At 40.8% G+C, this 15,333-nt stretch overlaps 1 protein-coding gene across 1 annotated transcript in view; it reads right to left on the minus strand.

The window, feature by feature from the left end:
• Positions 1 to 15,333, minus strand: part of MYO3B (myosin IIIB) — a 407,802-nt gene that overhangs the window by 236,153 nt on the left and 156,316 nt on the right. The window contains exon 9 of the mRNA XM_058714463.1: positions 2,320 to 2,475. Coding sequence (XP_058570446.1) covers positions 2,320 to 2,475 — 156 coding nt within the window. The remainder of the gene's footprint in view (positions 1 to 2,319; positions 2,476 to 15,333) is intronic.

Here is a 15,333-nt window from a genome sequence, read left to right on the forward strand (position 1 = left end):
ACTCATCTTTGCACTCACCTCAAATTTTCTGCTTTCCCCACCTTACCTTGTAAACTCACAACTTTTAATATACCGAATTACCAGCATCAAATGATATTTGAGAGTTTTTCTGGGTGGGCTTGAAAAACACCTAGGTAGCCAACCCCTGCCAGCTGCTAAAAGGAGGTAACAGTGTGGGACAGGTGGTAGGTTAAGTGTCAATGACAGGCATTGTGTTTCCTTTAGAATTAATTTTCCTACCTCTTAATAAGGAAGTTGCTGTTTATAGTTTTGATTCCTATTTATGAGGCTGTGGAGTTTATTTTTTTTTAAGCTTATTTACTTATTTTTAAAGTAATCTCCACACCCAACATGGGGCTCAAAGTCACAACCCAGAGATCAAGAGTCACACACTCTACTGACAGAGCCAGCTAGGCATCTGTGATTGTGGGTTTTTTTTTTTTTAATGACTTTCAAAGAAATACAAACTCGTGAGTGAAACTAAAGATGCTGTGAGAAGCCTTTGCTACCAGATTTTTGGTAGCAAAGAAGTTAACAAAGATCAAGAGAAATTAGAGGAAGCAGGTGAGAGAGACTGGAGCCTGATTCTCTACGGTAAAAGAAGGGAAGTCTTTAAAAAGAGAACACACGTCTGGACTGGCACAGTCAGGCCCATGTGAAAAGCTGAGTAACGTTGCAACTTCAGTCTCAGAACTTGTTCTGCAGCAGGTTTCAAACAGAGAGAAAAGGAGGGAAGGCCTGATTCAACTTAGAGCCTTTAAGTGCTGGGTTTGTTTTTTTGCTTTATCTGTTTGATTTTATTTGATTTCATCCTCATTTTTGGTGCTAGCGCTGTGTGTGGTGTGGGGACAGGGGTGGTTTTGGGATGGTGGTTGGTTTATAGGAACAAAAGCAGGGAAGAAAAGGGATTTAGTTCCCTGGGGCTTAAACGCAAGTTCCTACTGCTTCAAAAACGCACCAAGTCGCAAGAATTTCTCTATCCCGTAGGCAAGCCATAGAAACACAAATGACAGTGGAAAAGGGGAAAGAAAGAGTAGGAAAAAATTTGTTTTGAGCTACCCAAAGGGAACTTGGTGGTGGAAGGGAAAATCAGCAAGGTATAGTCACCTTTAAACCATGCCTCCAGCTCCAAGGGTTCTGATGCTTTTTGATTTGTAAACAGTGCTCTCTGCAGAATACATGAATATTTCCAGAACTTGTGACTACTACTTTATTTTCTTCACCTCCAGTCCTCCGAATGTTCTCTTAATAATAATGGATTAGAGCTTATCTACATCCTGGCCAGTTTTATAAAACCAAATAATTGCTGAGCTGGGAAGCAGGTTTATTTGCATTTTAAAAATTTTTGTTAAAGAGAAATTCTGCCACCCTCTGGACAGAAACCAAAGATCTGTTTCTTAGAGACCACCATGGAATACCATTTGAAGCAACTGTCCCTGAAAATACACGTTTATTTCTTAAAATCTACACTTTAGGAAAAGGAGGGCAGGGAGGGAGAATCACTGTTGTTTTGGATAGCACAGACATTGCCTGTGGGGGGGAAAAATCATTTAAAAATACTAAATTGCCCCTAAGGAATTTTTAACTAAAGAACAGGGTCTCAGAGCACATTAGAGAAAAATCCTCCAGTATTTAATTTGTAATCTTCCCAAAATTGCTTTACAGCCTACATTTCTGCTTTCTAATCAGCAATGGCCAAGTAAAGATCTCTCACACGATCTTAGCTATGGCTGCTTTCATACAGCTACCTTTATTGATTAAAAAAAAAACCCTCATTCTGGGGCGCCTGGGTGGCGCAGTCGGTTAAGCGTCCGACTTCAGCCAGGTCACGATCTCGCGGTCCGTGAGTTCGAGCCCCGCGTCAGGCTCTAGGCTGATGGCTCGGAGCCTGGAGCCTGTTTCCGATTCTGCGTCTCCCTCTCTCTCTGACCCTCCCCCGTTCATGCTCTGTCTCTCTCTGTCCCAAAAATAAATTAAAAACGTTGAAAAAAAAAAAAATTAAAAAAAAAAAAAAACCCTCATTCATATTAAATATAAACATATATGAGTGTTGGTGTTTAACTAGAACTCGAGGACACATTGGGATTTCAGCCACAGTTGAGGGATGTTAGTCTTAAGAGCACAAATGGACAGCTTGTTTCTAAAGCTCTCCTGATCTCATCCACTGAGTGTGGAGTACTTAATGTCATGTAAATGAAACTCTCAAAAATGCAGGGATGTGATAATTACCAGTACTAATCCCGAGCAAATCAAAACACATGACATACCATTTTTATAAATAACCAGAGAGAGGAAGTAGGGAGAGGACGAGTACCATACCTGGTTTTAACAACAAGGTTTAGATGCTTCTGGTCTTGGAGGACCTTGGCCAGCTGTTTTTGCAGAAATAAAACCTTCCCGTGGGCTTCTTTAATAAATGGGTGGTCGAGGAGATGTGTGACAGAAGGACGCTTTTCAAAATCCTTAATAAGACACCTGTTTGCAAAAATCAACAACAATCCAAAGTATAATCTTAGAGACCTGGTTCCCCTGTGAGTATGAGAGAAAGGAGGCAAAAAAGATCATTTATAAAACCTGATCACTAACCTTACACAGCTCTTTCTTTATCCGTACATACCAGAAGGTAAAAAAAATAATAATTCTCTGCTAGTAGAATTAACAGTACATCAGAAGTCTATTTTATTGTGTGTGAAGTACATGTTGAAAACACAGTAAGTTTTTGCCATTAATTCAATTTGAAGTGCTCAAAACACTGGAAAAACAGACTGATCAGACTGAATTTTCTGTCTGAATTTTCACTACAGAAAAATGTTTACGATGGAGTCAGGTGGATTAGTCTATATATTTTACAGAAGTATAAAATTATATATTGTCACTCAAATAAAATCCTAATATATGAAATGTCCACCATTTGATGGTAGGGAAAATGCATTCAGGAGTTTGCAAGGAAAGACACTGATCACAAAGAAACCTTCATAGAGAAAGTCTAACACCTTGATGTTTTCTGAAGAAACAGAAAAACCTCAGAACAGGAAGTGACCATAATATAATTCAGATGAACTGGAATGGAATTATGCAAACAGGGAACAAAAAGTCCATTGAAAATGGTAAAAAGTGGGTTGCATTTAAACTCCTCTGTGGTTAATTGGTTAAAACCACACTGGTGTAACCACTTTCTGTTTCAGATTCAAAGGCCCTTTTCAAAGAAAACAGTAATTTAGTACGTTTTGCTCTGTGCCCTATGTTATCAAAGATGATTCTGATATAATGAAATTTTCTAGTGAAATTGAATCTGATAATGCCCCTCCAATTACCATTGTATTTCCATTCTGAGTAGATGCCCCTGATAGGAGAAAGAAATTTCAACAACTGCCCTTTTAAACTATCAGTTTTTAGCTCACTTTGGAGGCTTAGGATAAATGCTAAATGCCATTCGGCCCACTCTGCAAAACAAAATTGTTTCCAGTTTTCCAAATAGTGACGTGCTAGCAACATCCAAAACACAACATATTGTAAACAATTAAATGTACTCACAAATGGCAAAAATAATCAGCCTCACCTTGAGTGCCTTCTCAACACTCTCAAGCAGAGTTCTTACAACAATCCTTAACTGCTGGGTTTACAAAATGGCTTTAATCTTTTCACTTTACATCTCAAACCACTTTCTGATCCCTCACCTCCTAGTCCTGAAAAGATATTCAGTAAATTTCCCAGTCAGTTTTAGAACTGATTCAAGGGATTTCCTATCTATTGGAACTAGAGCTTTCAGTTAGAAATGCCAAAAGAATCTAGATTATCTCCATTCTGTTGCCTGCAGGACTATAAATACCACCTCTGCCTTGCCATGGAAGAAATCAATCATTTGACTCTTATGGGTTCAGGGGCCTTTGGTATAATCTAGTATTTTTCCTACCAAAAAGAAAAAAGTCAGCTCACATCCTTAAAAAATACTATGTTCATGTCTTTATATTAACAATCTTCCCTGGATTCCATGTATATTCATCTGTAAATGTGTATTTGATTACCAAAGGGAAATAAATGCTTCTTCCCTAAGCACTTGGAAAATAAAGAACCTCCTGGTAGTTAAAGGGTCAGTAATACAGGTGTAGTAGCCCCATCCTCCTGGCTTGAGGGTTTGCATATGAAAACTCCTAAAATACAGTCTGTGTCCTCCGAGAGTTCCCACTGCAGATGGATATGGTGGCTTCACACACCCCCTAGAGCCTTGGAGCGCTTGGGTAGTATGGGAGTCCAGGAATCAAGCCTGCCCAGTGATCCGGGTCAGGACACACTACATTTTTTCCTGCACTGAGCAAAAGTACTGGGGCAACCCTCAACTGCCTGTTGACTAGTTAGTGCCAACACTTCAAATGGATAACCTCAGGGCTGCGAATGAAGGTGGGTGCCACATTCACTAACAGAAAATTCATAGCATGTAAATGGGAAAGTAGTGTGGAACTGCTTCTTCCTTCCTCCTCGGGATAGGTGCCTTGGGACAGTGCCTCACATGAGGCCTAGAAACAAGTAAAGTATTATCTGATACTTTAATAATGAAATCTCTTTGGATAGTGTTTGAGAGAGGCTAAGAAACCCATACTCCAGTTTTATGAAAATAGGTCTCCGCGGGAGTCTGGGGATGTAATTAAAGGCACTATATCTTGTTTCATAATTTTAGCATCCAGTGGGGGAGAAAGGTTGCCCACAAGGCTGGCAGATCATTTGGTATTTTGGAGATAAGCTCTCTCTATATCACAGAGGGAGTAAGAGAAACGGCAAGTAAATAATGAAGTGAGATAATCAAACAGGAAAGAAACTAACAAGTGGATCTGTTGTCTCTTGAAGATCCCCAAAATTAAGATGGTAGGCATTCTACTCTCTGGAAGCAATGATCAGAAGAATTTGTTAGTTCTCTCAGTAAGACCTGAGTGGGCTGAATGTCATATCATTGGATCAGCAAAAGTGAAAATGAGTGTATATGGGAAGAATGCTAAGCAGAGTTGTGGCATACCCAGCTGCACTGGAGGATTTTTAGGAGAAGGGCATAAAGACCTTGAGGGTATAGCCTTATTCTAAAATACTTTTGCATACTTTTTTCTCATGGGGAGCAAACAGCCAGACCGAAATGGAATTATTATTTTACTGATAATAGAGGACAGTATTACCTTAGGAGCAGATAGGGCTGAAAGTCATGCATTACTAAACTTGAGGTCATTGGAATCATATCATTTCATTTGTTCAGCAAACATTGATTACACAGCCAGAATTAGCCAAAATAAATTCATTCATAAAGAATTACGACCCTTTTCCTTGAGGATCTACAGTCTAATTGGAAAGATGGGAGGACAAAAGAAACACAGGAAATAGCAAAAGCCAGTGTTTGCTTCTATATGCAGAATAAGAAATAATCACACAAAAGCATAGGGTTTTGGAGCTAAGGGACTGAGATTTTCTATTCTAATCCCTTTTTTCAAGAGGTGAGGAAGTTCAGGTCAAGTCCTACAGAGATGAGGCTAATTCTCTGACTCCAATGGGAGAGCCCTACCCGCTCTGCACTGTGTTTAAAATGGCACTGTGTTAAAAATGCAGAACAGTAGGTGGGACAGAGAGTTTTGGTCAGGAAAGCCTTGGTGGGGGAGGTAAGAAGCAAGCCAAGTTTGGGAGGAAGTCTGGGGACGAAATTGAACTCAATTGGTGAAGAGGTAGAAGACATTTCAAAGTTTGGACACTAGATGGGCAGTGCAAGAAGCCAGACTGGGCAAGCGGTGTAGCCAGGAACTCAGAAGGCCACCAGAACATTCCTATGTGCTCCCTAAGCTTCCTCCTTTGAAAGCCCAAGAACAGTTCTTTTAGTCCCTCTTCCAACTTTAACTAGGGTATATTGTTTATAGCCTAAGACTCCAAACTCATACTATTTACTTTTGTCAGTTCTTCATTTCTGTCTTGCTCTCCTTCCAGGCAGGGATTTAGTGGATTAAGATAGAATCGACTACTGGATCTACAAGAACACCTGACAGCCTCCATGTCATTTCTGAAAACATGACAGAATTCTCCAACCTGACTTGGAGCATAAACTTTGAAAACTAAGGAGTATATAATATGCTTATTCATTTCAGGATTGCTTTTTAAACCAGGAATTGCAAGTTCCAGATGCAGAATATTTTCTCCCAGCCAGGGAGTGAGCAGTTTTTATAAGGGAATGCAGAGAATGTTGACCTCTGTATAGGAAGTGGGGGTCAGCCAACGTGAGGTGAGTTGGGTGAAACACGTAAGACGTTCCACTGAAAAGAGGAACTAGTATACTGGTCAGGAAGGTTTGGGAAACATTGCTGATTCTCTAACCAAGTAAGTCTGGAGTTTTATAATGCACATGAGCATATAAAATGTTCTTAGAACGTCTGGGATAAAGAATACAGCTTGATTTTGTTTAAGCCCATGTTTCCAAACTTACTTGGACACAGACTCTTTCTTGTGTCAGTGGAACCAGGGCCCTGCAAGTGACATCCTTGGAAGTGCTGCTGTGAGAAATCAGTACAAGGCGCTCGGAATGGGTGGCAGAATCCTCATCTCAGGTGACTCAGGGGAGACACCCAGAGCGCCTGATTATCAACAGCACATTTGAGATACCTGTAGGCTGTCGTTTCTGTAGAAGTCAGTGTCTCAAGCTGGGGAAATATATTCCTCAAGTTCAGCTCTTCCCAGAGTCTTTTTACTCAGGAAACAAGTAAACAAGGATGAGATTTAGGGATACTACTTTCTTCCAAAGTCTTAAGCAACTCTTTCATTTCCAGATGCTTTTAAATCATTTTTTAAAGCCTGGGTGTAGGTGTGGTGTTCTCTGTGCTAAGAGACAAAACAAAACAAGAAAATTAAAAATGTAAAACTACCATGGGATAGACTGGATTTACCCTGGATTTAGAAGGCCATGGTAGGTGGCTTGAATATAATAGAAAAATCCACCAGAAGAAAATGGAAGCAAATTCTACCCTTGAAGGAAATCAATCCATTCCACTAATTTGAAATTCTAGTAGCTTCCATCATACTTTCCTGGCTGAAGATTAATTCTCAGAATTCATTAGTGTCACCACATTAAACACAGGTTGTTGCAGCCATGTGCTGTGATCTCCCAGCCTAGCTTCTGCCAGAAACAGGCAAAAAGGAGACATTTCTTAGCAAGAAACAAGGTCTGACTTCCGTATTGCTCTCTAGAAGTGGTGGGGCCCGTGTTCTTTCCGTCCCCAAATGATAACACTGTCGAGACACAGCTGCCTTGTCACTGTAAACTGCCATTTCATAACCAAAAAATCAGATGGCTGAAAGAGGAAGCTATTTATCAATAGTCACAGGCAGATGTTTATATGAATAAAACACACTTGATAAAGAGCAGCTGAAAAGTCAAAAACTAAAGATACTGGTGAACTGGGTGAGAGAAGCAGGAGGGGAAGCAATCCTGTTCCATGCAAAACTAGATCAAAACGTGGGATTTGTGTCTCTTCTAATTTCCTTTTTAATATTCTTTTATACTTTCCGCTGTTTTCCTGTGGGTTTAGATTGTGAAGTGTTTGCACTGGTACATAATATCCAAACAGTTTTGATCAGAGCACACATTTCCCTGCCTCGTGATGCATCTTGCTGCCCTGCAGTTCCTATCATCGTCAGACAGAAGCCTGAGTGACAAAGAGGCCTCTGCATCAAAAGGAGAAAATCCTCCAGGGGATATACTAATTATAGGTTAAATATTGGAGCCCGTGGTGCTCTGTCTTGGAAGGAAATTTCCATTCTGAAAGACAGGACTATGACAAACACAGGCATTTTCCCAAGATGACTAATGCCTCAAAAGAAGGCAGGCTGAGAAACTTGACAATGCATATGTACTTTAGTGAAACCTCACCTTTCCATTTGGTGGAATATTTAACTGCATTTCAGTTTTCATGAAGTTGACAAATATTGCATGTGGTGGTGTTTTAAAGTCTTGCTGGCAAGGCTGGGCTTGCAATGTTAACTTCACACCTGGGATGAGAAAGTGGGTTCCTAACCTAAAACATGTAAGTGAGAACCAGAAGCGCCTTTGCTTTAGTCAGCAAGGTAGGTCTGTGGTTATCAATCAATGAGAAATACTATTCGCTAAAAGTAAAAAAGCCCTGAGAATGTAGGACAGAGGGTTTTAGAACAGGAAGCTCTGGGGCACCTGGGTGGCTCAGTCGGTTAAGCATCTGACTTCCGCTCAGGTCATGATCTCACAGTTAGTGCATTCAAGCCCTGCGTCAGGCTCTGTGCTGACAGCTCAGAGCCTGGAGCCTGCTTCAGCTTCTGTGTCTCCCCTTCTCTCTGCCATTCCACACCCCCCCCACCGCCCCCCGCTCAAAAATAAATAAATGTTAAAAAAAAGAAAAAGAAAAAAAAAAAAAAGAACAGGATGCTCAATCTCCTTTTGAAAGGGGTAACAGGCACAGATTCTGTGTGGCAAAGTCAGAGATAGACTACAGGGCTACAGGACAATAGGGCAGCTGCCATCTTGCCTCAAATGCCAGGGCAAGGAGAACCCCGATGCAGGCTTAGAAAACCATCAAGTCAGCCCAAGCTTTAAACAAAGCAAACAGCACCAAAAGTCCAGAGTGAGCTCAGGGGAACCCAACAAGGAAACAGAAAGAGAAAAACATTGCATTTCCTGTAACCTGAGACAAAGAAGAAATAACTTTTCTCTCCCACAGAAAACTCAAAGGTGAAGAAGGCAACCAGAGAAAAAGCATAGGATGGTTGGAAGCCACAAGAGAAAATCTAGGTGGATAGGGACAGAATCTTCCTCCAGAGTTAAGGAACATACACTAGGGTAGCTAGAGAAGGATCCCATGCAAAAACAGGGACCAGGACTGGAGGACCTAAGGCAGAAAGCTGCAGTGTGAAACCCCCATAACAGACAAGAGCTGCAGTCTATGTGACATCTGTGAACAAGTCCTCTTTACTTCACCCTTATGTTTCTGACTCCAAGATCAATAGTAAATAATTAGAAAAGCCCAGACTAACTGGCCATGTTCTTAAGGAAGGTGATGTGGTAACAAAAATTCTAGATCCTCAAGTACTGTTTGTTTGGGGAACTTGCTGGGGGTCACAGCTGGGAGGGACCAAGAGAAGAGAATATACTATGGACAATGGGCAGAATTAATTTGGGAGGAGGAAAAAGGAGTCAAAGTGCCAAGCAAAGAGATGAAGTGAGGAGAAGGACCAAGTAGAACCAGGCCAGAGTCAAGGATCAAGTCTAGATGGGGACACAAAGGCTATCCAAAAAGAAGCCAATGGAATATGTGGTGGCAGGGGAGGTGGTTTTATTATGATTGTTATTGGCACTTCCTTCTTTGGTTTAATCTGCACTTTTGAAGTATCATATGGCAGCTGCAGAAGACCAGGGATGAGTATGGCCTCCACTGGATATGCCATAGCCAAGAAAGATCCCAAAATTTGTGTCCTACAATTAAGGCAATCTTAAGGACTGTAATCAATGGCCCCAAGTGACCACCTTCTTGCTCCTGTGTTTTGTTTCTTTCTTCCTTGGTTGGGAAAGCACTTTGCACTTAAATATTTTTCCAGGCAACTCTACTCATGTTGCTCAGTTAGGGCACCTGAAAAAAAATGAGCCATTACACCACTGCACAGCCCAGTGACTTGCTTACTGGGCTGTTCATCTGTGTTCAAATCCTACCATCTGATTCAAAGGGCTCGGAAAGGCATGATCTCTGGGTGATGGGAATCCCTGGATGCCTCCACCTCTCAGGCTGCAGTGCTGCCAGTTCCCAAGGATCTGGGCGTTCGCTGCTCCTGCAGGTACTGCCGAGTCTCCTCTACGCAGCCACACCTCTGCCTCATGGGTCTCTGTGAGGGGCTGGGGTCAGTCACAGGTCAGCCATAGATAGACTCAGCCACCAAACCCAGCACAGGGATTTTTTCCTTTAAAGGTCTTCACTTCAGGTCTTTGCTTTCACGTGAAAATTCAGGAAATATTTGCCTGAAGCACCCCAGGAAGGTGAGGAGTAGTCAAAGAGGGGAGTGATGGCTGAACTCAGAAGGAAGTAGTTATGGAAAATGTGGGTGAGCCAGGGCAAAATAATCTAGATGGTGGCAAGTCCATCTAAAAAAGATATCAGGGACGCCTGGGTGGCTCAGTCGGTTAAGCATCTGACTCTTAATTTTGGCTCAGGTCATGATCTCGCAGTTCATGAGTTTGAGACCCACGTCGGGCTCTCTGCTGACCATGCAGAGCCTGGTTGGGTTTCTCCCTCCCCCTCTCTCTCTAGACATTCACATAGCATATGATACATAGTTATATATTAAATATTATCAATCTTAAATATTTAAAATTGTATGTTGATTTATTTAAATAACAATGTGCTCAATCTCCAAACCCATTATTCTCCCAAGTGTGACACATGTACTCACTCATTTAAAAAAAATGTTTGGTGCCTAGTATTGCAGCAGGATCATACAAATAGGTTAAAAGCCAGAGATCGAGGTCAAACTTAACTCTACTTTTTATGGATATGTGTTAATATGCAAGTTAATCAAATTCTCTGGGCCTCAGTGTCTTCATCTATAAAACAGGAATAATGTCATTGTGGGGAGTAAATGAGATAATCCATGTATGGTGCCTGGCACATAGTGAGCATTCAATAAATACCAGCTATATGGGCCAGCCACTGTGCTAGGTGCTGGGGATACAGTAAGTCAGTCCATTTGGGGAAGACAGCCATGGCATACCCAATTCCCAGCAGGATGAGTGGTATAAAAATAAATGTTAATGTGCAATGGCTCCTTGAGTTAGACTTGAATAATACTGTGTCCATAAATTAGCTACTTTTTCTCAATGCAATTCCCACCACTGTGAACAAAATCCTTGTTTGACAGATTCCCTGATCAGAACTTACAAAGTTCTGGAGAAAGGGGCGGACTTTGAGGGTCTGACAATTCAGCAAAAGCAAAGAACTCTGGCATTTTCAAGTTCAAGCCCTTAGGCACTCCTGTTTTTGAATGTCTGGTTAATTTCTTTGATTCAAAAATCAATTTCTATTTTGACAAACAGTTATGGTCTGCTTCTTAGTCCAGGCTTAAGAGCTGGGGGATATATGAATTCTAATCCTTCCCTTGATCCTATTTGCTACCCTACCCAAATTAAATCCATAATTTCCATTTGCATGCATTTTTTTCCGTCTAAGAGGAAGCAATGGACAGCACCCAGCCATCACCTATGAGAAATCAGCAACTGGTTCCATAGTGCATGACTATTAGAAGCTCAGGACTATCCAGGACTAGAGTGGGAGCTAGCAGAGTGCAAAACAAACACAACATATTATATGCCTCCATAAGAAACTTCTCTTCCAAGGTAATACCAAACTTACATATGTGACATATTTAGTAAACCCAGTGGCACTGAATTTATTGATTCATTCAAATACTTATTAGGTATTTACTGTGAATGGTGCTCCACCAAATGCTTGTGGGGAAAAGATGCCTAGAGTGAGAGGTTAGCCTTCATGGAATTTACAAACAAGTAGTAAAATAGACATAACCATAAATAATAATTGAAGGCCGAGAAGTATAAGCACTAGAGTAGTTCAGGCCAAATAAACAACTGTAGCTAGAAGAAGTGTTTCATGTGAGAAATGACACTTGGGACTTAAAGTATGAAAGGGATACTGACAAGAAGTTCAGGAGAGGGGCATTCCAAGTGGAGGATACAGTAGAAATAGAAGCCCACTGGTAAAATGTGTGGCCCATATGAGAACAGACCAGAACAGAACAATGCAGTTGTAATAGAGACAGGGGTGAGAATATGGCCAGGAACATCTTATCCAAAACCTAGAAGGCCATGCTGGCAAACTCTGGTTTTCCTTCATAGCCACACTGAACTGGCTTTTTTGAGCAGGGAGATAACACAATTAGATCTTTGCTTTAAAAAATGAACAGGCAGGGGTGCCTGGGTGGCTCAGTCGGTTGAGCGTCTGACTTCAGCTCAGGTCATGATCTCACGGTTTGTGAGTTCAAGCCCTGCATCTGGCTCTGTGCTGACAGCTCGGAGCCTGGAGCCTGCTTCCGATTCTGTGTCTCCCTCTCTCTCTGCCCCTCTCCCACTCACGGTCTCTCTCTCTCTGCCTCTCAAAAATAAAGAAATGTAATAAAAAAAAATTTTTTAAATGAACAGGCACCACATTATAGAGTAAATCACAGGGAGGGAAGAGGGGATCCCTTTAGGAAGCATACAGTCTGAATTAAGGAAATGGGAAGGGAAAGGTGATGGTTGTAGCTGTGAAACTTGAAGGCAAGTCAGGAATGAATAATGATAAAAGAAGGGGTGCCTGGGTGGCTCAGTCAGTTAAGGATCAGACTCTTGATTTCAGCTCAAGTCATGATCTCACAGTTTGTAACATCGAGCCTCAAGCCTCATGTTGAGCTCCACGCTGAGCATGGAGCCTGCTTGGGATTCTCTCTGCCCCTCCTCTCCCCTTGCTCTCTCTCAAAAATAAATAAACTTAAAAAAAAAAAAAGAAGAATGGGCCATTGGTGGAATCTTCAGCCAACTTAGATTGAAATTTATAGGATGGGGGCGCCTGGGTGGCGCAGTCGGTTAAGCGGCCGACTTCAGCCAGGTCACGATCTCGCGTCTGTGAGTTCGAGCCCCGCATCGGGCTCTGTGCTGACAGCTCGGAGCCTGGAGCCTGTTTCCGATTCTGTGTCTCCCTCTCTCTCTGCCCCTCCCCCGTTCATGCTCTGTGTCTCTCTGTCCCAAAAATAAAAAACATTGAAAAAAAAAAAAATTAAAAAAAAAAAAAAAAAAAAAAAAAAAAAAAGAAATTTATAGGATGTACCTGCAGCTAAACCTTGGCAAATATCATAATCTACTTTTTATCTTCACTACCTACATGTAACCTCTTTCAAAGGAACCCAGGTCTTACCAATTCAATAGTATCTTTTTACTCTTCATTCTATTCAACCTCTTTGTTCGAGTTGTCATTGATGACCACTGTTGACCTGCCTCACCTTCATGAAACATTTTCTTTCTGTGCCTGAAGTGATGCTACATCTCTTCATCATTGTCTTACTTCTCTGACCACAATGCTAGTTTATTTTCACTACCAGGTAGAACAAGATGACAAAAGAGAGGGGACAGGATATGCAAAGACAAGGAGGAGATGAAATAAAATTACAGTATTTATGCCCACAGGCTTGGAATTTGCTGAACAAACAGACTTTGCCTAGTGGATCAAATAAACTGAACTAGATAATATGGACAGAATTTTGCATCCTTTGGAGATGGATATCCCTATTAGAAATTCACAATCTCAAACAAGTCTGTAGATTCTGCTAAAAATAAGTGGGCTTGACTGGTATGTGCATGTCTGGCACTAAGTGCAAATTAAAAGTGTAAGAAAACCAGCAAAAGCTATTATATAAAATTTATAGTTGATTAATGACTTTTATAATAGCTTTAATATAATTCATATGCCATACAGTTCACACTTCTAAATTCAAAAAGTTTTAGTATATTCACACAATTATATAACCATTATCATAATCAATTTTCTGAATATTTTGATCACCGCCAAAAAAAACTCCATATCCATTAGTAGTCACTCCCCATTTTTCCTCAACCTCTTCAGTCCCAGACAACTACCAATCTACTTTCTGTTTCTATGGATTTGCCTAATTTGGACATTTCCTGTTATATATGTGGTCTTTTGTGACTGCTTCATTCATCCAGCATAATGCTTTCAAAGTCCATCCATGCTGTAGCACATATCAATACCACATTCTTTTTATTGCTAAAAAATGTTCCATTATATGGATATACCACATTTTGTTTATGCATTCATCAGCTGATGGACATTTGGGTTAATTCTTTTAAGCTATTATGAACAATGCTTCTATGAACATTTATATACAAGTTTTGGGGGTTTTTTTTAGTTATTTATTTATCTTGAGAGAGAACATGAGCAGGCGGAAATGGCAGATGGAAAGAGAGAATCCCAAGCAGGCTCCATGCTGTCAGTGCAGAGACCAATGCAGGGCTCAATCTCACAAACCGTGAGATCATGACCTGAGCTGAAATGAAGAGCTGAACGCTTAACCAACTGAACCACCCAGGCAGCCCTGTATATAAGTTTTGTTTGTTTGGTTGTTTGGGTTTTTTTGGCTTTAACCCAGAATCAGGAAGTGTATACAAGTTTTTATGTGGACACATATTTTCATTTCTCCTGGATATGTATTGCTGGATCATATGGTAACTTTATATTTAACCTTTTGAGGAACTACAAGACTATTTACTAAAGTGGCTGCATCATTTTACATTCCCACCACCACTGTATACAATTGTTTTTAAAACTTCACCTTGTTCTACAGATAATTTAAGGCATTCTACAACACTTGTTTAAGGCATATGCAATAAGACAAAATAAAAAATAATTATAGGCAGAAGAGAAAATGAAACGGGGTGCCTGGGTGGCTCAGTCAGTTAAGTGGCCGACTTTGGCTCAGGTGATGATCTCACAGCTCCAAAGGTCATGAGTTCAAGCCCCACATGGGGCTCTGTGCTGACAGCTCAGAGCCTGGAGCCTGCTTCCGATTCTGTGTCTCCCTCTCTCTCTGCCCCTCCTCTGCTTGCACAGGCTCTCTCTCTCTCACTCTCTCTCTCTCTCTCTCTCCCAAAAATAAGTAAACATTAAAAAAATTTTTTAAAGAAGATAAAATGAAACAAAGGGGAAATTAGGGAATAAAAATAGAATTTAGAGTACCAAATAAATTACTTTGGTAGAGTGGCCACAAATTTGGCTCTGGGCTCTGTAGCAGCCAATGTGAAGGGAAAATGCAGCCTGCTCTATATTTCTTAAAATCCATGATTTAAAACAGACTAGGTGCTTGTAGAAATATGAATATATGATGATGACTGGCAAGGAGACTAGAAATAGAGGTTTCCTGGGTTTTCATAGAAATTACTCTATATAAGGTAATGAATACTATTTCCCTCCAATAAACATAGCCATGAGTTTCACAGAGTTGTTTCTTATCTTCAATCCCAACTGATATCTTCTATCAAAGAATTATATAGTAAAAAAATTCTCCCTGGGTGGCCAATATAAGGAGGCACAGAGAGCTCTTTGATCTTAACCCAGAGCTAAATCTACCAGTTACTTGGTAAATTTTTATAGTCAGGTCCCCTGATTCTTAAAATGCTGAATGCAGATGCTGGCATCCATCAAGGAAAGGAAAGGCTGGGTGCCAAGACCCCATGTACAGTTGACCTTTCAACTTCACGGGTCCACTTATATGTGAATTTTTTCAATGAATACAGCA

This window comes from Neofelis nebulosa, chromosome 2, assembly GCF_028018385.1.
Source record: "Neofelis nebulosa isolate mNeoNeb1 chromosome 2, mNeoNeb1.pri, whole genome shotgun sequence".
In the NCBI taxonomy this organism is placed as follows: Eukaryota; Metazoa; Chordata; class Mammalia; order Carnivora; family Felidae; genus Neofelis; species Neofelis nebulosa.